The sequence below is a fragment of the Thamnophis sirtalis genome, unplaced genomic scaffold (assembly GCF_051295495.1).
Source record: "Thamnophis sirtalis isolate CommonGarterSnake01/CBP01778 unplaced genomic scaffold, rThaSir2_p1.2 scaffold_3, whole genome shotgun sequence".
NCBI classification, from domain to species: Eukaryota; Metazoa; Chordata; class Lepidosauria; order Squamata; family Natricidae; genus Thamnophis; species Thamnophis sirtalis.
This window is the reverse complement of record NW_028261383.1, coordinates 111,543,815-111,568,831: the sequence shown is the minus strand read 5'-3', so window position 1 is coordinate 111,568,831 and position 25,017 is coordinate 111,543,815. Positions and strand designations below refer to the sequence as shown.

The window sequence follows — 25,017 nt, the reverse complement described above, 5'->3', positions numbered from 1 at the left end:
GACCATGGGCCTCTCGGAGCCTCCCACTCTCGAGAAGGGCCAGCTGGGGGGTTAGGCCAGGAGAGTTGACAAGTAGTGCAGCGGCCTACGTAGGCCGCTATCTCTGAGTCCAGCAAAGGCCACCAGACATAGCTGCGGACTAACGCTTTCATCCGCGCTATGCCGGGGTGGTCTTTGTGGAGCAGAGGCAGGACCTGGGTCCGCAACGCAGCAGGGATCACCACCCGATCCCCCCAAATGAGGCAGCTGCCATGAAGGGACAGTTCTGCTTGCCGGGCTTTAAACGGCCGGAAGCAATCGGCTACCTTCCCCAAGGGCCATCCCCTTAAGACCCACGAGCAGACCTGGGCCAGGACAGGATCGGCCTTAGTGTGAGCCGCGACGTCCGCAGCCGAAAGGGGCAGGCCGGAGGGCACCCAGCCAGCATCGGAGGAGGCAGCAGGGAGAGCTGCAGGCGTTGCATATTGGCTGTGGACTGCTCAGAGAGCTCGGCTGCTCTGGCAGCTTCCACGGCCTGCTGCATTGTGATGTCGGGGTGTCGCAGGAGGTGGCTTCGCAAGTTAATGTCCTTCACCCCACACACGAATTGCTCGACCAGTTTTCATCCAAATTTTGGAAGTCACAGTGGGCCGCCGTTACGCGGAGCGACTCCAGAAATTGGCTGATGCTTTCCGCCGGCTTCTGAACACACCGGCGGAACGCGAAGTGGCGAGCGATGCAGGAGGTCGCTGGGGCGTAGTGATTCTTCAGCCGGGACATTAGCGTGTCCCAGCTGAGCTGGTATACAGGCCACGGGGCGGCTAAAGCCCTGGCGGACGCAAACATCGTGGGCCCACAACAACTCAAAAAGAAGCTGCATTTTTCTGCCTCCGGTTGGTTGTGGTTCTTAGATGCTATTAAATAGCATTCGAATCGCTCCATGAAACCTTCCCAGGTTTCACCAGCGGCTCCGAAGGGAGTGAAGGGCGGTAAGACGGATGCCATGTTCGCTGCGGAAGATGTGTCAGTTCAGTAGACTCGAGAGAGAGTAGTCGGGGAGCGTAGAGAAGAAAAAAAAATTCAGCGGTTCGTCGCACCGGCGGTCTGACGCGGCTTGAGCGGCTATGGCTGAATCTCTTCTCGCTCTGTCCTAGGCTCTGCTTCGGGAATCGCTGGATCCCATCCTCGTCACCAGTTTAGAGGATCGAGGCAGGAACGACGCGAGAGCCAGGACGTAACAATAACAACAGGAGTTTATTCAGAAGTAGGAGCTGACAGCGATTCAAAAACAACAATTCCGTGCCAAGGTATTTATACTCGGTAGTTTTGAACAGGGGGACCAATGGGAGGCTTGGTAGCGTCTAGCAACTGCTGACGCAGTACCCTGGCCAATCAGGTTGGCTCGGCTGGCTAGCAACAGGCTATGCTGTGCCTCAGCCAATCAGGGCGCAGCCTAGACTGTTGCTGGCCTCCCGGTCGTAAGTGGAGGATTTTCTGAATCCTCAACATATACCTACATTCAAATTAGCTGTTTAATGCTAGTTTATTCCTAACATCAACAAAGACTGAGGCAGATCGGAGCAATTTATGTTTCAGACAAATATTGAATGCTGCCTTCTTTACCAGCACACGTTAATTTCCCATTAAACCTATAGCACGGTAAAAACAAAATCAGAAAATTCTAGATTTAAAAAAAAACTGGACTATTTATTTGACCCCCATTTTTCTATATGTCCATTGAGGATAGCCCGTCTTTTCTTTTATTAACTGGTCATGAAACTGAAGGGGGGGGGGAGAAGATTGCTGTGCAGTAGAAATGGGTTGATGACACAAAAGGAAGCAGCCACCCTAATTACGTTTCTGACGCAAAGACATGCATTTGAAGATCCTTCAGTTAGTCAGTTATGCTGTCTCATGCGACTTTGCTGTTATACCTCCCCATTTTCTATTTGCAGTGGAGAGTCAAGAATACCAGAACGTTTGCAAACCAGTGTGAACAATTTCAGGCCATGTAATGTTCCATGTTCTAACCCTAGCTGTCATTTTCTTCTCATTACCAAAAGGTTTCCCAGACACCCAGGGTTTCTTCTTCCTCTGTGCTTATGAGTCAATCCTCTATGATTGACTATGGTAGTCAATCCAGCATCAACAGCTTGTTACTTGTTGTCTTTTATTTTGTCAATTATTTTCACCTTCACTTGCTCCTCCAGCCACCTCTCCCCCTCCCATTTGTTTATTCATCACACCTTTAGCCATGTTTACATAGTTGTGAGTACTGCAAGGTGAGGCATTTGATTAGTATGGAAGTTAGGTGCTTTGCGGGGTGTTCCCATAAATATACCAATGAAACATCACCTGCACACTAGCAACAGAAAGGAAATTATTATGATGGCTTGTCACACAATCAGCCAGATGTTTAGACTGGATTTGGCATTTTTTTCACGTATTATATTGCTTCCTTCCCAAAAACCTGGGATAGGTACATGTAAATGTTTGATTATGCTAAAGTATCAACAAAAGGATATAAGCTTTTCAAGTAAAGCTGCCTTTTGCAATTGACATGGTGATTTTGTCAATGCCAATGGGGTTAAAATATGCCCAAGTTTTTTGGGGGATTGCACCCAGGGTGCCTATTAAAATTAGTTCTATGTTTCCTTTCTTTTGTTCTATTTGCAGGCCTTTTTTGTTATTATCTTCTGTACTTTCTGTTTTATTCTGTTGTCTCCTAGTCCTGGCACATCCACTATCCAGATTCTTCCTCTTCAGAAGTGGGAAACATATCCTGAAATGATTTTTCAAAGATGGCTAAAAAGTAAGCCTATCTCAAGAAAAAATTATGAGAGGTACCTATCTTTTAGCAAGTGATATATTTTGCAGATCCTTGAAGATGCCAGGCATGGGGTTCAGATTGCTAGTTGGATTACATTAAATTGCTCATGTGTAGCAAATTGGTTTACCTTAGTTGCTCTAATAGGTTTCAATATTTTATTTTATTGTATTGTATTTGGTTTTTTTTAATTTTAATTATCATTCCTCTAGAGTTGTTGTGGTGAGACAGGTGGCCACATTGAGTAAATACATACATGCATAGAAAGTCATTTATTGCCTCATTCTCAATCTTTCTTCCAGTTTCTTCTGTACATATGACCTTTTGGCCATCTATTATGACAGTGCTACCTTTAGGGTTAAAACTGGAATGATGGGAAGATGAAGTAGAAAACACATTGACCTTCTGTTGACTGGATTACAAATCTCATCAGTGCTATTCACTCTGGAGGAAGGGCATCTTTTACAGACAGATAAGGGAAATCTTTTGTGATCCTGCCCCAAAGGAATGGATGACTCATTTGGGTAGATAGGGCATAGTATATAATCTCTGATTTTTTTAGCTAATCAGCCAGTAAAAGAAATCTCAGCTTAATCTTCTCTTTTCATGAATAACCGAAGTCATCCAAAAAGAATCCAGCTCCGACCACTCCTCTCTCTCCTCCCCAATTTTGGAACCACTTGAGGCGTGGTTTCCTTAACAGACTAGGTTTAATCATAGCCAGTATGACCACAAAGTGGAAAGTGGTCTGTCAGGGCTCTTTATTAAGCTTGGCTTGAACTTTCTGTCTGTGGGGGCTGCTGGGCCTTCATATGTTGCTGCCTCAGACCTCAGAAGAATATTGTTGCTGGGTCCTTGGAGCAATCCTGCCTGAGTTAGGTTTCATATCCTGGAAGATTAGCTGGGTTCACTCCAGACAGAGGAGCAGGAGATCGATTTCCATACCCTGAAATGGTCTGAGTCCAAACTCTAGAAGAATCATGGTTTCTGGAAGCCAAGGAGGGGTATTATTTTTGTTTTTTTGAGGGGATCCAGCTGGAAAACATTGGTGAATGTGGCACTCTCCCCCACAATCCCTCCTTTCAAAATTTACTAATGCTTTGTCTGGCTCTCCCCCTCCCTCCCTCCCTCCCTCCCCCCTCTTTCTCAAGCAAAGAGAAGGGTTCCTACAGAGCTTGCCTTCCTCTTCTAAATACTGCTGCTAATCCACAAGGGTGTTTCCTTCAGGGCTGCTTAAAAGCTGTTTCCCTGTGAAGGCTATATTGCTCCTTCATTGCCATTTCCCATTTACTCTTACATTCCCCTGCTGAGTGGTTTGTAAATGCTACCTTTGTTTTCATTGCTGTTCTCTCAAAATGATTATATTCTCTTAAAAGCTCCTTCCCAAGTGACTATTACTTCTCCATTGCGTGCCTTGTGGAACTTTCATTGCTGGCCCATTAACTGCTGTTTCCCTGTTGAGAGGCCTAAGGATTGCTTCTTCGTCTATATTGCCATGTAGGAAGTCAGCACCCACCCCTCTCCTAGAAAAATGAAATATTTTAGGAAATATCAAAAGGGCAGAATGTGTCCCCTAAAAGGGAGGCAGAAACTCAGCTCCCCCACCTTTGTCAATGGGCCATTAAGGCCTGAGCCAATCTATTCTATATAACAAAGATCTTCCTCTTTCAGGCAGAGCCATAAAAAGAATCCCAAAGCCATTACATCATTATCCAGCAAGGCTCAACCAAGCTTAGGACTCAGGACAGCCTACAGAGTTGCCCCTGCATGGGAGTCTGACAACCAATCAGAATGCAAGCTCAAATTCAAAAGTCCAGAGGGGGCATAAAACCAAGGCCCTCTCAATATCTCTTCCCTTTCCCCCCTAGGACCTCAAACCATGTGGTCCTGTCCACCCTTTAAAATCATCTTTCCAAGTAGTCTCCATGTTTCCAGTGTCTTCCCCACTAGGAACTGAACCCAGATGGGCATTTCTTCCAACAGGCACTTCCTATTGACTGTAGCTCTCCGGCTGCCCTCTCTGAATGCTTTTCTTGTTTTTATTGCTTTCCCTCACCACTGTTTTAAAACTATTTTATCATGGAATGGTATTTCCATGAGTGCTACTTCTCTTTTTCATTGCCATTTCCCCTCTGGAAAGATTTCATTTTCAATAAACAATTATTAATACAGCAAATATTTGCAACCAGTCTTAAAAGGAGGCACTCTTTATTGCTAATGTAGAAGCTGGGCACCTTCAACCTCTATACAATAGCTGACCCTCGCTTGGCTTTGTGATAGCAATGCAGCATTTTTCAAAAGCTAGAACTATGCTCTACGGAACATTGTTAGAGAAACTGTTCCCTGTACATGCATATCTGTAAAATCCTATTTTGGTTAATAGTATTGAGTTGCAAAGTACCATGCTTATGTCTATGGAGCTGAAGAGGCTTCTTGGATAAGAAATGAAATGTCTTCAAAGAAAAACCAGAAAGTCCAGCTGCCTCTTGAAAAAGCACCCTTGAGACTACCATGCTTGTGATGTTGAATCTACCATTGCATTTTGATATAAAGATCAAAGATAGTTGGTTTCCCTCCAATTACACAGCGTGGCAAGTGGTTGAGGAAGAGGCAGAACTGGTGTTTGCTTTGGTTTTTTCTTACGTAACCAAGAAAACCTAAAATCTCCCTTAACTCTTCTGGTTTAAAGTAGCCTTTCCCCTCTTTTTCTACCAGGGCTTTTGCCATTAGCATAATTGTATGAACCACGTTGACCCTTAATTGATTGACGTGCTTGGAAGCTGAGATCTGTCCAGCTTCCATTTGTTACTTTAGGCTTTATCCCTTCCATTTGGTTGAAGATCATTGCCCTCTGCAGCTATTTTGGATTTGGCTACTTAAGAAACTGGACATTTGGTTTCCGCAGAGACATTTGCACCTACAATTCCTGACTGGCATTTTGCATCATGCTAACCAAGTCTTCTAATCGCAGGTTTTATATTCTTGAAAAGAATCCTAGTGTCATTATTTGGCAGGTAGACAGTACAATTTTACTTTCCCCAATCTGACTTTGTCATCATTTGGCATTGTGGTGATTGCTATTGTCACTCCCAAGCCAAAAAAGTATGTTCGGATGCCTGTGTTTTCCAGCGCTGCCCACCAACTATTTCTGGATGTTAGGCACAAAGTAAGAAATAGATCCCTTCATCCCTCACTATCTTGATCACTCACGTGCCTACTCTTAGAAAGACAATCTTTCTAAACATGACCAAGCAAGGAAGGCAGCCAACAAAATGCCAATAAGGAAGGACATGGAAAAGGAATGGAATAATTGTTCTTCTGGAAATCTGAAAGAAAAGGATGCAGAGGGAGCTGAAGTTCTGCCATTGGACTTTAGAAATCTTTGAGAAAAATGCAGAACAACTCTTGAGAGCACAGACACCTTCACCCAACACTATCAGAGATGATGCAGTTGAGGGCTTTAGATTGGTGTCTGTTTGCCAAATGTCAATATCAGGCTTACGTTTTGCTAACCGAAGTTTCCCTGTCAATCCTCTTTTATGGGTACTTTCAAAAGGTGCACTGGACACCATCTGTTTCATGATCATCAATTATTTATTCCAAGAAAGTTCTTCCCAAAGGGTGGGATTTCTGAAGCTTTCCCTATGTTTTTAAGGGAACCTTCCTTGGGAAAAGCAGGTGGAATAGCCATATGGTACAATCCTTGCCTCGTCCGCCTCACTCAAAAGCAAAGCAATTAGTAAAATCAGTAAAATCCCAGGGCTGCAGGGAACTATGGGAAGTCAGAAGAGCTTCTGTATATAGCTGTGCTATTATGCTTCTGCTACAATGGTTTGCCTATAATAATGTGTGATCGTAGGCACTTTGATTCAACCAGAAACTGTTAGTAGGTTCCAGAAAGTAAAGTGCAATGTTAATGTCAGTGTTCCAAGTAACACCCCCAATGGCTCCAGGGCTGATAGTTAACATATGATATATGTTTGGCAGGATAGCAAAGGTGGAAGGTGAGCACACATGTGCTTCAGTCATGAACCACACTACTTTGACGTCACTGCAGATGGCTGCAGGAAGGAAGAAACCTTGTGCACATTGTATGGTGCAATGGTGCATAATTCAATCTCTTCCTCTTCCCCAATGTTTACAGAATTCAGAGAGTAAGGGGTATCTGGAGGAAATGCAAGAGGATGTACCTGAGTTTGGGGAGGAGGAAGAGGATGCAGATGTGCTATTGCAAGACAAAGATTTTGATCATGCCCAGCAGGTTCCACCAAACAATTATGGTGGTCAGTTCCTGCCTCATAACACAAAACCAGCCTTGTCCTGGGAGGGGGGATGCAAAACATTCCAAGTATACCAGCCATACTTACTATGATATAAATGGGCAGATATTAAGGAACCAGAAGTGGAACATGAACTAGAGAGGTGGAGAGCAGAGAACAAAGAAAGAACATTCCCCTGACCAAGATTTGGAGGTCAAGGAGATACACAACCAGGTCTGAGCCTGATTCCCAAGTCTGTGTTCCCATGTTTTTATGGAGGTCTCTGCATTCCCTCTTAATTAGTTGTAAATATTCTTTCAAGACCCCTAGGAGAGCTGTCTATTATTATTTCTTTTGCTGATCTGAGTATCAAGCCGGAGCAACACTTGTATAATCCCTATGAGATCTTTGGGATTGGGCATTGTGTCCAAGTGATGTGCAAGACCATGTTTTGCTGCAGGAATGATTAGGAGTTTTACATAACTATACAAGCTATTTGCAAAATCTCTGCAGAGTGTAATACAGTCTGCAAAGGACATAAATGGTGACCTTGATTGAGGTGCTTGTGGTGGATATGGATGTACATATGTACACGTGGTTTATATATCCATAGAATTAAGCACACAAACAATACACATATATTTATCCATGTTAATGAACATATATGTACAAACATTTACACATAGGAAGAGTGTGCATATCAAAGCAATATTGGGCATGCACAGCATATGTGGCAGGCTTCACGGTGAGAACAGTATTTGTTTGTTTGTTTATTTATTTATTTATTCTCAACGCCGCTTATTCATTCATTGCTGAATAAGTAGAGATGTTCAAACACACTCAATGCAAATACGTAAGTATTAGATTCCACCCATGTTTATGTTTCTGCTCTATTATACATTGTCCACCATTAAATGGGAGCACTCAGGATTACTGACATGCTGGGTTACCCCCCTTCTGTGAGACCAAATGGCATCACGTGGCACATTTTGCCTCTCCCAGTTATTTGCTTACCAGCCCTAATGGTTTCCTGTAACCACGAGCCATGTTCCTTTCTCATGGAAGAAAAAAACCCAGTGCTGCTTATACAGGTCTGGGCAATCCTTCATTTCTCTACTGCACTAATGGTTTAAAAATGTCTGTTTGTTTATTTCTTCTTTCATTCGCAATGCAATGTGAATTGGAGAATTGAGCTCCTCTTTTAATTTTGAGACTCAGGAAAGGTGGCAAGACATATTCTACCAGCCTCACATTCATTTCTCCCATGTAGATGAGGAGACTTTTGCTTTTCAAGAAATGCCGAGATTTTGCAAATCTTCAGTTAGGTCTTCCCTTTCCCAGAGTGACCCAGAGTTCCTTTATCCTGTGAAGATAACAAAGGGGACTGACTGCCCCTTCAGTAGGAGCCTCCCCTTTTGCATCATTAACAGAGAGAATATTTTCAGGGATTGCCAAACAGGAAATCAGCAATTGCACCTTGAAGCTTCTTGCCCTCCACTAAATTTCTGTCAGTGCCACTTTGCTGATCCTGCAGGATAAAATCATCCCGCCATAGAAGACTGTAGCTCGGTGCAGAGCGCTGCGCCTCCCAAATGTTGTGCTGAACTGCCCAAGCATTTATCACAGCAGCTGCACATTTTTCTTTGCAACTGGCAGATGTGCTCTCAGCGTTGCCAACGTGCCTTTAGTCTCCCTAATGGATGTGCCACAGCGTTATGACAGTGATTGACGACACAATTACAATTTTGCTTTCCCCTGCCAACAGGGCCATAAGAAAGACTTCACAATCCCTCTGAGGTGAGGGATGTACATGTGATTGAAAATCCATTGTATGGGGGGGGGGGAGTTATCCTGAAGACTTTATTTCCTCCCATGATGAGTCTTTCCAGAAGAATGGAAAGCCTTGCAATCCTGCTTCTTTGGACCTGTTCACCTGTTTTGTTCTCCTTTATGCATGTTGCAGTGTAGTTTTAAGGTGATTTGACACTGGTTTTCTCTAGTGGTGGGATTCAGATTTTTTACTACCGGTTCTGTGGGCGTGGCTTGGTGGGCGTGGCTTGGTGGGCGTGGCATGGCTTGGTGGGCATGGCTTGGTAATCATGGCAGGGGAAGGATACTGTAAAATCTCCATTCGCATCCCACTCCAGGGGAAGGTTACTGCAAAATCCCCATTCCCTTCCAATCAACTGGGACTCGGGAGGCAGAGAATAGATGGGGGCAGGGCCAGCCAGAGGTGGTATTTACCAGTTCTCCAAACTACTCAAAGTTTCCGCTACCGGTTCTCCAGAATGGTCAGAACCTGCTGAATACCTCCTCTGGTTTTCTCCAATTTTCAATATGCAAAGGGATAAAGCCTCTTTTTAAAAATGTTGACAATTCAGTTCTTGGTATTTCCCGCCAGAGGGCACCATCTCATACATTTATTTTAATTACTCAGTAAATACATCAGTGTATTTACTGATTACACTTCCCTTCCAGACAGATTGGACTACAATTATTGTAATTTCCAGACAGAATTGGAATTGGGCATGTTGGCGGAGAACTATGAAGAGACCAATGAAGACACTTGGATCTCATTAGAACAAGAAAGGCCAGCAGATACAATTTTGGAATGGCTTTGAAGTCTTAAATAATACCAAGGCAAACTCAGTTTCCAACCTAGAATTGAAAGGATGTTGTCTCAGGGCCTTTTGTCATTTGCACCAAAGTCAGTATGAACGTGTCTCAGCAACCTCTTTTTTTCTGCCCTGTCCTCATGACTTGCATTCATCTCAGTATAATAAACATCCAACAAACATCTCAGTGGTGGGTTTCAATTTTTTTTAGAACCTCTTCTGTAGGTGAAGCCTGCTTTGTGGGAGTGGCTTGCCAGCCATGTGACCGGGTGGGAGTGGCCAACTTGTAAAATGTGGTAAAACTCACTTAACAATACCCTTGCTTAGCAACCAAACTGTTGGCTCAGAAACTCTGGCATTTGAAGCACGCAAGTCTTAAAGCTGTCAAGTTACAAGACCCTTGTACCCCTAACACTTTAGAAAAAAAACCTCAGAGGTGTTCAAACTTGACAGCTTTAAGACTTGTGGACTTCAACTCCCAGAATTCCTCCTCCAGTCATGTTGGCTCATGAACTCTGGCATTGAAGTGTGCAAGTCTTAAAGCTGTCAAGTTATAAAACCCTTGCACCCCTAACCCTTTAGAAAAAAAACCCCAGGGGTGTTCAAACTTCACAGTTTTAAGACTTGTGGACTTCAACTCCCAGAATTCCTCCTCTCGCTCTTCATCTTGATGATGTGCGGATGGGTGGGGGGAGGGATCTGGAACCGGTTCTAAACGGCTCTGGCAGGAACCCACGCCTGGTTCGTCTCATCCTCAATGTATGCCTCAGGTAATGTAAACTTGTCTGTAACTAATCTGGTATGGAAGTTTTGCAGGCAGCGCAATGTTGACATGCTTTACCTACCAATCATCCCTCAGCCTGTTCAGGGTGGGGTGGGCCTTGTCCTAAGGCTAGTTTCTCAGCACTATCATCCATGGCCATTCTGCTTTGGAGAGCAAAACAGTCCAAACTCTTCAAATTGACTGCCTCCTATACAAATTGGTCTTAGGTTTAGCCTAATTGTTAAATCCGCTGTATCGAAATATGTGTCAGCGTCTGCTTCGCTTACTTACTATCAGCTGCCATAGAAACGGGGAGGGTGGGGGCATGGTATTTGGGATGGGAATAAATGGTACAGGAGTGATATGAAAAAGGTAGCTTTCTTCTCACCATCTTCTGCGCATGCTGGTGGCCGGTGCTTGGAGTTGGTTAAGGCCAACTGTCCTGCATACCAACATGATGGTGCCTTTTGGAGATGCACCCCACATGACACCTAAGGGGGTTGCAGATTGGACACTGAAATGGGGTCGTTGGAGGGAGGGGGCTGGGTTACCATTTGATATGTATCTGTTCGCACTTTTCTGACTTAGATCTTGCTTTACTTTCGCTACCATCTTTTCATAACCAGTAAAAGTATTTTAATTCCATGAACAATGGAGTTAGAAGTTTTCTTCCTTGGTTATTGAGGGAGACACGCCTGACAATATGTATTTGAATTCATTTTTAAAGCTTTTCTGCATGTCCACATGATAAAGGATCCCTTCATTTTGTTCCCATTTCCAACATACACTTTGAATTCCTCTAGTTAATTTCTCTGGCGTCGTGCTCCAGGCTCGCTACTATCTAATGAGGAAGCAGTATTTTATTACCAGAACATCTCTGCCATTCTGAAAATGGCAAAACTTTCAGAAGTTGCCAAAGTGTTATGGGTAAGAGCATTACAGTTAAATTCCCTTTCTTTTGCATGAGAAACTAAACGTGTGGAGGGATTATAAAGACATAAAATAATAATCATGGCAATAAAAGATGGATAAGGTAACTATAATTTCTCATTTATGGTAAGGGAGAGTTTTAATGAATTGAGTCAGCTTTTTTCACTGTTGTTAATTTTTAACAATTATGTGAAACACCTTCCAAGCTCTATTTAAGGGTAATTAGTGAAATATCATACCTCCAAGAAAAATAACCTTTAATTTAAGGTAAAAGTTCCCCAAAACTTTAGACGGAAAAAGAGGCTGTATCCACTTACAGAAATACTGTACACCACCCAGGTTCCCCACTATCCCATGTTGCCATCTGGAGATGCCCATTCCTGATGAACCCAGTCTAAAGATTCCATCCTCATGATCAAACATCTTCATAAACTTCACTTATATATGTAAAGTATATCTGCATGAATTTATAAGACATGGGCCAGAGACCATAATGCCAGAAAAGATAGAACCAGGCCAAAACAGTAAAATTACTTCATGATCATTAATTGAAATTAAATCTTTCAGATAAGGTATCCTGTTCATAACATGAATCAAACCCCCCTCCCATTGGCATGTATGCACACAAGCAAACTATTCTGTTGCACAGAGACTACTTTTGAACACATACAAAGTACATACAGGACATGCACACAGTACAAGAATCTGTTTAGCCCAGGTTATTCCATGTAAACTGCCATGAACACTTGAGAAGAGATCCCTGGGGCATTGTTGTACTGTTTTTTCTTACAAGAGGGAAATAGACTGATCCATGTCTTAATGGAAGAAAGGAAGGAAGGAAAGTCTGCAGACTATCACTCTTATATTTGAAAAAGGAAGTCAGGACTAAGATCTTCCTCTCAATCTTACTCAGAGAAGGGATAACCGTGACTTCTCACTGTCCCCAAAGTCCTTTGCTTTTTATTATTTGCAAGTCCTAGCCATTCAACTCCCTTTCAACCATCCTGCTTTCAGACTATTCTTTTGGAGTAAAATTAACCTTGTAAATACTGTCTGCACTTGTGATGTATTTATAGCAGGTCATGAAAGCACTTTTGTTCACAGCTATTTGTTGGTCATTTTGACCTAGCACTTTTGTCTTTGACAAAAGCGAAGAACAACCTGCAAGGCACTTGTGAAAGATAAGCGGATCTTCTTAAAGAAAATATGAAAAGTCACTAATTAGGCTATTTTTGTTTATGGATTGTAGTCAGTGGGTCTTGCATGAATGCTGTCACTTTTTACATTTGCTGCTAAAATATAACCCTTCTTTAGCTTGAGTTACAACCAAATGGGGTGAATAAGAAAGGGCCCTGGAAGAGGCTGGAGACATTAAATAGAGATTCCTGTAGCCAGATGTGCCCCATTCCTGATGCAGCAATAGTTTTGTCAGATGTTGCCCCTACTGGTTGGGGATATGCAGAAGAGGGAGAATGTTGTTTCAAGGATCATTTATAAAAAAGGGGCTCTGCTCACTATTTGGGTTCTCTTAAGGATATGACAATTATTCCTAGAAAGATGCCATTGGTAGATGTAAAAATGTTAAACTGTATAGCATGGATTATTATTGTTATTAGTGGTTAATCTTTGGTGAGATTCACAGCCTTTGGGGCTGGTTGGTAGCTCAACAGCTCGAGTCCTAACCAAGGACCTAGGAACTGTTAAGGTAACGTCGGAAGATATAAGCTGTTCCAAGTAGGGTGGTTTTTTGTAGAATCAGAATGTTCAAGTCTGATAAATTTAAAATTTCCAAATAGCCAGGTAGCCGTTTAGGTATTGCTCCAAGGGCTCCAATTACAATCGGGACAACACACAATTTCCCCCCCCACAGTTGCTCAACTTCAATTTGCAAGTCCCGGTACTTTGTGATTTTTTTCTTGCTGTTTATCTTCAATTCGTGCATCTCCGGGTATTGCAATGTCAATGAACCATACTTTTTTCTTTTCAACTACCAGATGAGTTGCATGGCTTCTGGTTGAAGCACTTACAAAAGATTGGCAGCCCAAATGAACCAGATCTTAAAAACACCTGAAAATGATGAATGGATGACAACTGGAAGGACATTTTTGATCCAAAAAGATAAAGAAAAAGGAAAGGACCCTGGAAACTATAGGCCAATCACCTGTTTGCCAACAACATACAAGCTCCTTACTGGTATCATTGCAAACCAAATTTATGGATACTTGGAAAGAAATAACTTGCTTCCTGTAGAACAGAAAGGATGCTGCAAAAATTCAAGAGGAACAAAGGACCAACTGCTGATTGACAAGCTAATCCTAAAGAATGCAAAGAAAAGACAAACCAACCTGTTCATGGCTTGGATAGACTATAAGAAACATTTGATTCAGTTCCCCATAGCTGGATCAAGAAATGCCTGAAAATCTTTGGCATCAGCAGCAACATACAAAAATTCATGGAAACGTCAATGAATCTCTGGAAAATGAAGCTTATAGCTAATGAAGAAGAACTGGGTGAAGTTGAAATTAAATGAGGCATTTTCCAGGGCAATTCCCTTTCACCCCTACTTTTTATACTCTCAATGCTACTACTGACAATCATTTTGAAGAAAATGAACTGTGGATACAAACTTGCAAAGAAAGGACTGAATATGATGATGATGATGATGATGATGATGATGATGATGATGATGATGATGATGATGATGATAATCTTTGGTGAGATTCACAGCCTTTGGGGCTGGCTGGTAGCTCAACAGCTCGAGTCCTAACCAAGGACCTAGGAACTGTTAAAGTAACGTCGGAAGAGGTTCTTTAGCCAAATTGATAAGTTAATGATTATTTTTTAAAATACCGTAGCAAGTTCAGATTCCAAGGTTTCTCTCTTCAATCTGCACATCCCATATTAACAAGGAAGCATGGGGTGGGGTGGGGTATAATTGTCCTGATTTTCAGTTGTACTCTTGGACCCACATGTTCTTTTGCATTTTTTAATGAATGAAAATGAGATAGAATGATCACCACTATTATAACTAAGCAGTTATTATCTGTAATACTTTGAGTTGTGGGAAATACTTTGTTATAATGGAAACAGAAGTTTTATTGTATGCCCAGTAATAAAGATTGCTAGGCATCTTTGGAAATTATTGGGAAAGAAACTTTTCTTCTGGTAAAGATGAGTTCAGAGAAGCTCAGACCATCTTTTTATTAATGATTAAAACAACACAGTTTAATTTTTAAAAAGAAGACAATAGAGATGGAAGATCCATTTACCTTTATCCACTTACCTAGCATATGCTGTACTTGCAAATCAAAGGGTTTATCACTGAACAAGTGAGTCAGAATGGACACAATAGAAGGGGAATGGAAGCTACAGATTTCTTGCCCATATAGTTTTCTGTTGATCAGAGGATGAGTAGATAGTGGTACTTGGACGTTGATTTTTATTCAATGAAATCTGTAACAGGATACAACTGCTTCTTGGATTCAATATTGCACTGCTGAGCGAGCCACTTTCTCTACCCAATTTGATTACATCCAGGATTTTAGTCAGTGGAAAATGCAGCTATCTTCGAGCAAAGCAAATGGTGAATGATGCTCCCTAATCCCAGACTGGTCAATGTCTGAAAATAAATTTTCTTAGCCTCCTAGGACCGATAGCTATGGAATCAGCAAACAGTTAATTCAGGGGAAATAATAACTGAGGAATGCATACAATATTGAGATACCCATGTTTGCCATAACCCTATCTGGAAGGAATATAACATAACATAACATAACATAACATAACATAACATAACATAACATAACATAACATAACATAACATAACATAACATAACATAACATAACATAACATAACATAACATAACATAACATAACATAACATAACATAACAAACAGAACAGAACAGAACAGAATAGAATAGAATAGAATAACAGAGTTGGAAGGGACCTTGGAAGTCTTCTAGTCCAACCCCCTGCCTAGGCAGGAAACCCTACACCATTTCAGACAAATGGCTATCCAACATCTTCTTAAAGACTTCCAGTGTTGGGGCATTCACAACTTCTGGAGGCAAGCTGTTCCACTGATTAATTGTTTTAACTGTCAGCAAATTTCTCCTTAGTGCTAAGTTGCTTCTCTCCTTGATTAGTTTCCACCCATTGCTTCTTGTCTTGCTCTCAAGTGATTTGAGGATAGTTTGACTCCCTCTTCTTTGTGGCAGCCCCTGGGATATTAGAACATTGCTATCATGTCTCCCCTAGTCCTTCTTTTCATTAAACTAGACATACCCAGTTCCTGCAACTGTTCTTCATATGCTTTAGCATCCAGTTCCCTAATCATTTTTGTTGCTCTTCTCTGCACTCTTTCTAGAGTCTCCACATCGTTTTTACATCGTGGTGACCAAAACTGAATGCAGTATTCCAAGTCTGGCCTTACCAAGGCATTATAAAGTGGTATTAACACTTCACGTGATCTTGATTGTATGCATTTAAATCTCCCATTTAAACAAAAAATATGTTTAGACAAGTTGAAAACTTTGTAAAAATTGATAACCATCATTCCCAGGAAGTCAGAATACTTTCCCCACAAACAAACACTATACCTTCTAGAACTTTTTAGTCTGGATAAAATAAATTTTCTCCTAAACTAAAAAGGATTGCTTAGATGGTTTCTGAAAGATACAGAAAAAAACGATTAAGAAAAAGTATGGATGAGGATTAATATAGCACTGTAAATTTTCACTCATAATTGGCCAAAGTATAATTTCTGTTTTTTTTAAACAAGTATAATAGTGAATTTTTTAAAAAAAACCATTATCACTTTGGATATTGTCTAGGGACAATATTCCAGTATTTCTAAATACAGACCTCTCAGAATGAACCTTTTTACGAGGTCAATAACACCAGGGTTAGTGATTGTTGCTAAATTGCACTCCAGTCATTACAAGAGTTAACTTCCTTTTACAACTTTATGAGGACAGCTGTGGGGTGCTCAGGAGAGTAATCTGAACTAAGACAGCCTTATATAAACTGGAGTTTTCCATTCCTGGGCCAAGTCAGAATCCTCCTCAACAAGACTTTCGCATGCAAGTTTTTCATTGCCATTCCACAGAAGATGGCTTTCACTGGAAAATATGAAATGGAAAAGGAAGAAAACTATGACAACTTTATGAAGCGCCTAGGTGCGTATGTACATTTTTCCTCTTTCATAAATTAGACGTTTCTTTGGCTAGATAAAGAGAGTTCTTGCCCTGTGCATTTCGAGAGAAAAGCATTATCTTTGCAGTAACTTTGTCTAGTTAGTAAAGTAGCATGCAAGCTTTCAGGATTTTAATGGTATGGGTTTTTTTTCGGGTCTTGGTGTTGGATGAGGACAAAATGTACACCAGTGCAGTAGAATTCCACGTTGTCTGTAGGACTTTCTCTGATAGCTTTTTTTTTTTTATAATTCAAATTTTGGTAATTCAAAAAATTTGCACTGTCTTCTTTTTCAGATAAATTAGACTGAATAATGAGAAAGCTTTCATCAGTATAAGTATAATCTTTATTGTCATTGTACTTAAATACAACAAAATCAGCAGTCCGGAAAGGCTACAGATAGGTATTGTGGCTACTGATTGGACAGTTCCTTTTTTTATACATTTATAATCATGAAATGTAACAAGTTGGCTCTACCAAAAACAATACTTTTAGGGACAAACTTCCCATATAAGAAAGGTGATTTTTTCCCCATTAATATCTATAAATATTAATTCAAGATAAATGTAAATTCAATATAAAACCCCTCAAACTTTCTAGGGAAAAAAAAAACAATTACACAGCAGCACTTTTATGGACACTGATAAACAATTAACAGGTGCAGTGTTGATTAACAGTTGATTCTTTTCCCCTCTCTGTTAGGTCTTCCTCAAGATACAATTGAAAAAGGAAGAAATTTCAAGATCATTAGTGAAATAGTACAGAATAATGATGAATTCACTTGGTCTCAGATTTATCCAGGAGGGCATACCTTGACTAATACGTTTGTTATTGGCAAGGAATCGGAAATGGAGACAGTAGGAAGCAAAAAATTCAAGGTAAACAATTGTTTGGCACCATGATTTCCATCTTGCAGATTTTGACAGCCCTGTTCCTTGATGTTCCTGGTCCTGACCTTAAGTGCTTATGAACTTTGAAACATGAGCAACAATTGTTAGGGTTCCAAATTTGGTATCATGTATGTTTGAATTACCTTTTTTTAGCCATCCACCCATCCTAATTACTTTAGACCAGTGGTTCTCAACCTTCCCAATGCCGCGACCCTTTAATACAGTTTCTCATGTTGTGGTGACCCCCAACCATAAAATTGGTGTCTCGGTTCCTAAGACCATCGAAAACATGTGTTTTCCTACGGTCTTATGTGACCCCTGTGAAAGGGTCGTTTGACCCCCAAAGGGGTCCTGACCCACAGGTTGAGAACCACTGTTTTAGACCCTACTGACAGAAGATTATTTCTCTTGGCCTTGATAAAAATGCTATCCGCAGATCCTTCGCCCAGCAGAAAAATATATTGTTACAACATTGGCAGCCCTCACTGCCACTCCATATTTTATCATAGGCACCATGCCAAGAAAAGGGGCAGCCTGTACAGGTATAAGATAGTCTAAGAATAGGGATGAGTGAATTTGCTTGTCCAAAGACAAGTGGTCCTGGAAACCAGTACCTATGCATTGGAGGCAGTGGTGGGATTCAAAAGTTTTTACTACCGATTCTGTGGGTGTTGCATGCCGTGGCTTGGTGGGCGTGGTTTGGTGGGCGTGGCAGGGGAAGGTTACTGCAAAATCCCCATTTCCTCCCGATCAACTGGGACTCGGGAGGCAGAGAATAGATGTGGGGGCAGTCAGAGATGGTATTTACTGGTTCTCAGAACTACTCAAAATTTCCGCTACCGGTTCTCCAGAACTGGTCAGAACCTGCTGAAGGCCACCTCTGATTGGAGGGATGGGGCGTGCTTGCACACATCTGAAGTGGCCTGTAAATGCCACAATAGTCTCATTCTCATAAATCATCTGAATGTAATGATGTGCCAATAAATGTATAACAACTGGGTCCTTTATTGCTTCCCTGGTAGCTAACAAACTGGTGATTGGCATTGTGGGTCAGCTCTGCTCTCAACCAGCTTGCAAAATTGCAGAAAAGGCAACAATCAGTTTTTGTGTGCCAATTCCAGCACACCACTGCTTGACTGTGACACCAACATGAATTGTATTAGATGGCACCCATAGCAAATTACTCCAGCTTGTTGCCTACTTAAAGGGGAAAATACTACTTTAAATCTGGAACAGCAGAGATGACTTTAAGTTGCTATAGAAATAGATTGGAGTGAGATGGATATGATGAAATCATGTCAGAAAAAAAGAGGTTGCTAGGATATATGTGCGCTATGGAAAGGCTCAGAGTAGCTGCAGCTTTGGAACAACATTTCTGTTTCTTTAGTACACTGGTTGGATCCAGATTTATTTATACTCTACTCAGTATAGTCTGTATGAAACAAATTGAATTTTTGGAGGTCCAGTGCCAGTGATTTTTATGGCTATTATTAAATCCAACCCAGTTTACATAATTAATTTGCATTTGTTCTTTCCAGTAGTGGTCAAATATTAGGGTGCTCATATGTCTGCCTCAGAGGTGGGTTGCTCCCAATTCAGCCCAGTTCGGCTGAACCAGTAGTAGAATGAAGGCCTGGGTCGCAGAACCGGCAGCGACCTAGGCCTGCCATGTCCCTGAACCGGTTCCCTTGCCACTGCTGGGCTGCCGCCATTTTGGTTTTTAGTGACTGCGCGTGCACAGTTCACTGTAAATTGTTCTGCACATGCATGATCAACAATTTACATTGAACAGTGCATGTGCGTCTGGCATGAGGGCGGGTTGCAAACCAATAGTAAAACCACCAGCAGCCCACCCCTGATCTGCCTCAGATATGGGTCATTAATGACCTGTATAAAGTCCCTGATTGCAGAAAGTAGACCCAAGTCCATTGTCAGTCACAGAAACCAATTTAGTGAATTCGGGCCAGTCTTTGTTCCTCAACCCATTTTATAAGGCTATAAAGATTCTTCTAAATTCTTGGTCTGGAGTTCCAAGGAACCTTTTTGTGACCAAATATTCTAGGACATAAGTAGTTATAATACATTGTGGGGAAAAAATTGAGGCTCTATACATAGCTTCAGTACAGATAGTCCTTACACTTACAACAGTTTGTTTAGTGACTGCTCAAAGTTACAACGGCACTGAAAAAAGTGACTTACTGTTTTTTCACAATTACAACCTTTGCAGCATCCCCATGATCAGGTGATCAAAATTCAGATGCTTGGCAACTGGTTCATATTTATGACCCCCTTTTGTGACCTACTGACAAGCAAAATCAATGGAAAAGCTAGATTCACTTTACAACCAGGTTACTAACTCAACAACTGCAGTGTTGAACCTTACAACTGTGACAGGAAAGGTTGAAAAAAAGTACAAAACCCGCTTAACAAATGTCTAGCTTAACAACAGAAAGTTTGGGCTCAGTTGTGGTTGTAGGTCAAGGACTACCCGTATACAGATTAACTCTTGAGAGTAGGCTTGGATAAATATAATAAACAACTAATAAATATATCAGTAATTTAAAAATCCAGCCCTTCTTAGATCTCCTTAGTTCCAGCAAATAAGACTAACAAACAGGGTTGACTCTCTCCCTAAAATCAATGGAAAAACTTTAGATCCTGCTTTAAATTTTATTTAGTTACACTCAGCTAATATACCTCCACCTTTTAAGCTAGAAGAAGCAACCTTCTACCACTCATTTCTGCTTACGTATTAGTGCACTAGGATTGTATTTTTGTTTTTGGTACATGAACATGGTTGCTAAAATAAGATCCAGCAACTGCCTGAACAAGCGCTAAGTGCTTACTAAGTTATTTCTAGCTATTATTTAGAATTGTTCCCAGGTACACTTGCAATCAAAACTATTTTCAGTCCCAGGGAAGATTCATGCTGCTCCAGAAGTCTTCCATTTAAATGCTATTGAATGAACTTCAGTCAACAAGACAGCTAACGCATGTCAATCTGTTTCAGGCAATAGTTAGAAAAGAAAATGGCAAATTGATTGCTGACTTCCCAAACTACCGTTATACTGCAGAAATCGCTGGGGATAAACTTATTGAGGTAAATCTTGGAAAATAACTCTTTGGAACGTGTGATGTCAAAAAGACTGGACAGAAATATATTAACATGAAAACTAACTCAATATATATTAATGTCGTTCAAAGGAGGAGGAATAATAGAACTGTACAGCACTGCTGATTCCAAGATTTTTTTTAAAAAAGCTCCTTTTTGCAGAGATGTGAGCATCTCTCGGCAACTTCTTAAAGTAGCTGCATCTTTACCAGAGAATTCTGGCTGCCCTCCTCATACCCCTCCTGGGAAAAGACTCCTCTAGGTTAGAGTTAAACTATGGTACTTTGTTCTTAGTGCCGAAGAACCTTTTTGAGTTTAAATCTGAAGCACTCCACAACTCTAGGCAATTGGCAATATTTGCAGTGGAATCATGGTGGCTCAGCAGTTAAAGATGCTGAGCTTGACAGCCCAGGTTCGAAACCCAAATGCTGCATGACAGAGTGAGTTCCTGTTACGTGCCCCAGATCCTGCCCATCTAGCAGTTTGAAAAGATACAAATGCGAGTACTTAAATAAGTACCACTTCGGTGGGAAGGTAACAGCCTTCTGTGAGTCTTGGTGTATTAGTCATGCTGGCCACATGACCACGGAATTGTCTTCAGACAATGCTGGCTTCCTTGGCTAAGAAATGAAGAAGAACATTGCCCCCTAGAACAGGACATGATTGGACAAGGGAAACAATTGCTTTATAGGCACATTCTTTTTTAAATGTGATTGTGATAGCCTCCTTCCATTTACCTAGTGTAGTCAAAGTATCACCTGATGAAAATAAAAGTATGGAAATTCAACATATGAATAAATAAAATATTAAAAAAAGTATTTAAAATGTCTGCTATGAGCAGGGATAAAGACAGCTGTCTTATCAAGAGTTTGTTAAGTTTTCTTAAGCTTTATCAAGTCATGGCTTGGATTTCCACAAATCCTCTTTTTATAACCAGAAGTTCCAGGAAATAGGAATACTTGTATGAGTTAAGATGCAGCAATGGAAGAATTTTGAAACTGGCTGTTCTAAAATGGATGGATTTGGTTCATTTGCTCAGCCATAAAGATCTAATGCAGAATTTCTATATCATTAAGAGTTTTAGAAGAAGAAAGCTTTCAGCTATCCATGTCAGAATGCAAACATGGTTATATATATATATATATATATATATATATATATATATATATATATATATATATATATATATATATATATATATATATATATATGTTATATTTATGCTGATAAATAAATAAAGGTATATATAGTATATATATGTGTATATATATATATATATATATATATATATATATATATATATATATATATATATATACACACACATACATACATACATACACACACATACACACACACATACATACATACATACATACATACATACATACATACATACATACATATAATTTATGAAAATATATATGGGCACCCAAATCATTCTCAGGACAGCTTAAAAATATATAGTAATATAGATATTCCTCTCTGGATTCAACAAAAAGTATTTTAATTTATTTAACAAAATTAATTTATTAATTCTTTAAGGTTTCTACAGTTGGTGATATAACCTTCAAAAGAATCAGTAAGAAGCTGTCATAAGAGGTTACTTGGAGAAGAAATAATCCAGTCCTTAGCCATATTGGAAAATGAACAAAGTTATATAAAGTGATAAATCTTCCTCTAAGTCTGTATTTGCTTTGCAAACAAATAAAAGATACCTTTTACTTCCTATGTATAACTGCTCTATTGGTTTCCCTCTATATATCATCATGTTGGTGGAATCTTGAATTATTATCTTACTATTCCTAGTGAAGAGCAAGATTTCAGGCACTGCTATGTAGAAACCTACCATAACATATATGATAAAGAATGAATGAACACTTTTCTTTTCGCCATCATATTCTGGGTGGTTTTCCATCATGTGATATAGCAAAACCAAGCAAATTACGTTTTGGCTTAGTATGTTCTGTATTTCCAGCCACAATAGTTCATCAAACATGTTTTGGAGCATAGTGTGATGTGTGAAGGGTGGCTTTTATAAACCATCTAATACATGCAATTATAAACAAACTAGCACAAACAATTATTTATAGCAATGTGAGTCTGGTCTATCTATATCAATGGTGGGTCCTACTGGTTTGGCCAGGTTTGGCCAGCCCATTTCTCAGGATCCGTCTGTGTGTGGTGGCTCTTGATGCACTGACTCCAGTCTCAGTCCACTCCTTGTGAAAGTCCCCAATATTTTTAAATGACCTTTTCCTGACAATCCTCTCCAGGCTGCAGTCATCCCTGCTGCTTGTGTACCTTTTTCTTCCACATTTTTCCCTTCCACATAACTTTCTATTAATGTGCTTTGATACAGTATGTAGGGAACATCCAACTTCTTTTGCAATTACCTTTTGAGGCTTTCCCTCCTTATGGAGGGTGTCAGTGATGGTTTTCTGCACAACTGTCAGGTCAGCAGTTTTTCTCATGATTGTGATTCCTACTGAACCAGACTGAGGGACCATTTAAAGCAGTGTGTCTCAACCTTCCAATGCTGTGACCTTTTAATACAGTTCCTCATGTTGTGGTGACCTCCAACCATAAAATTATGTTTTCCGTATTTTTTTTGAAAATATGTGTTTTCCGATGGTCTTAGGCAACCCCCGTGAAAGGGTCATTCGACCCCCAAAGGAGTCCCGACCCACAGTTTGAGAACCACTGATTTAAAGGCTCAGGAACCCTTTGCAGGTGTTATGGCTTAATTAGCTGATTAGAGTGGGACACTTTGAGCCTAGAATATTGCACCTTTTCACAATATTCTAATTTTCTGAGATGGTGGATTTGGGGCTTTTCATGAGCTGTAAGCCATAATCATCACAATTATGACAAATCACAGCTTGAACTATCTTGCTTTGCATGTAATGAGTGTATCTCATATATTAGTTTCACCTTTTAAGTTGCATTACTGGAATAAATGAACTTTTGCACGATATTCTAATTTTTTGAGTTTCACCTGTATAACTTGTAAGAAAGCCTTCAGAATTGTTACTTAGAGGACTCTGGCATATTTAATCTACTTTTAGAAATCTTACCTTTTAAAAACTGTATTTCATTTGCCATATCTAGGTACGAGCTTGCACTATTCTAATTTCAAAAAAAGGGTCTCAGTTGTTCCATATGTTCCAACTAGTTTGTGGCCTCACAGTGTTTGTTGACTGTGACAGAAGCCAGCTTTGCATGCCAGCACACCCAAAGAACAGTGAACATGGTGAAATATTTTTCTCTTCATAATGAATACATGGCCATTGGTGACCATTTGAGAAGAAGTGAATATGGTGATGAGGATCCTACATAGAGACCACCCACAATATTATAAATAGGTCATTTAAAAACATTTGTCTTTTGTATTCCCATTTTAGTAATCTCCATTTTATTGTCTCCCATGCATTCAGAATCTGTTTAATAAGCAAAAGGGTTTTTTTTTAAACCCATCATCTAAAAGTTTATCCACTGAAATTGTACCCTTTTAAAATATTAGTAAGTAATGTTCAAAATAATTTAAGATTAGAAAAAGTTATAGCTGGCTTAGCCATTTTAACTCTTTTCTGTGTGGTCTTTTAGTTTTCCGTAGTGTCCATCTGTAACCTTCATCAAACTTCAGTTCCTAATATGGGTTTAATTCTGTTTCAGTTGTTTCTCGTGATTACATTAATTATATACTTGCTTTTCAAATCTTATAGCAAAAATAATATGTCAAATCTCTTAATCTGTTTAAAACTCTCTTAAATCAAAATTCTTTTTTCTTTTTGCTAATTGTATATTGTTTTAAATTCTCAAGTGTTTAAAATTTCTGAAAGCCAAAGGTAAAGTATGCCAGCTGCCACATTAAGCTTGCTGTTTCTAATATCCATAAAGTGGTTAAATTAAACATTTCCAAATGTGATTAAAAATGAGCTTGGCTAGCTTAGGGTTGTTATGAAAGGCTCTGCAGTTGCTGAGAGCTAAGATGTCATCTTCCTTGGCTCCTGGTGCTCAGGCCCATGGGAGACCACTGCTTTATGCTTTCCTCATAGCTGCCATTCAGAGCATTCATGGGTGATCTCCCATCTTCCCTTCTCTGGAGAAATACAAAGGATCTGTCCACTCTCCAATCCTTCGTTCTTCACAGTGATTGTTGTCGCCACTTCTTCGTGGAGACGTCTTCAGTTTGCCATGACTCACACTGGAAACTGAATATGATTTGACTTCTTGAAATGCAAAACGCATATCACAGAGCACAAATGACTAGCATCCTGTTACTCAGAGGAATCAGCCAGTGATTTTCTGCTATCCTTTTGCATTTTTGGAAGACAAGACAAGGCACAGTCAAACACCGCCCTCTCTGTGACAGAAAAGCCATGTGTTGAAGCTCAGTTTTATACTGTGTCACTTAGCAACCAAGCCTGGGCATGTGTTCCAACTG

At 40.3% G+C, this 25,017-nt stretch overlaps 1 protein-coding gene across 3 annotated transcripts in view; it reads left to right on the top strand.

Moving 5' to 3' along the window:
* FABP6 (fatty acid binding protein 6) overlaps positions 1 to 22,308 on the top strand; it is a 36,919-nt gene extending 14,611 nt beyond the window's left edge. For 2 of the 3 annotated variants that reach the window (XM_087709686.1, XM_087709687.1), the window contains 5 exons: positions 1,134 to 1,286; positions 16,352 to 16,552; positions 17,271 to 17,446; positions 20,469 to 20,558; positions 22,116 to 22,308. In XM_087709686.1, coding sequence (XP_087565812.1) covers positions 16,486 to 16,552; positions 17,271 to 17,446; positions 20,469 to 20,558; positions 22,116 to 22,169 — 387 coding nt within the window. In that variant the 5' untranslated portion in view covers positions 1,134 to 1,286; positions 16,352 to 16,485 and the 3' untranslated portion in view covers positions 22,170 to 22,308. The remainder of the gene's footprint in view (positions 1 to 1,133; positions 1,287 to 16,351; positions 16,553 to 17,270; positions 17,447 to 20,468; positions 20,559 to 22,115) is intronic. The other variant, XM_087709689.1, reaches the window with a different exon arrangement.
* Positions 22,309 to 25,017: the final 2,709 nt, after the last annotated feature.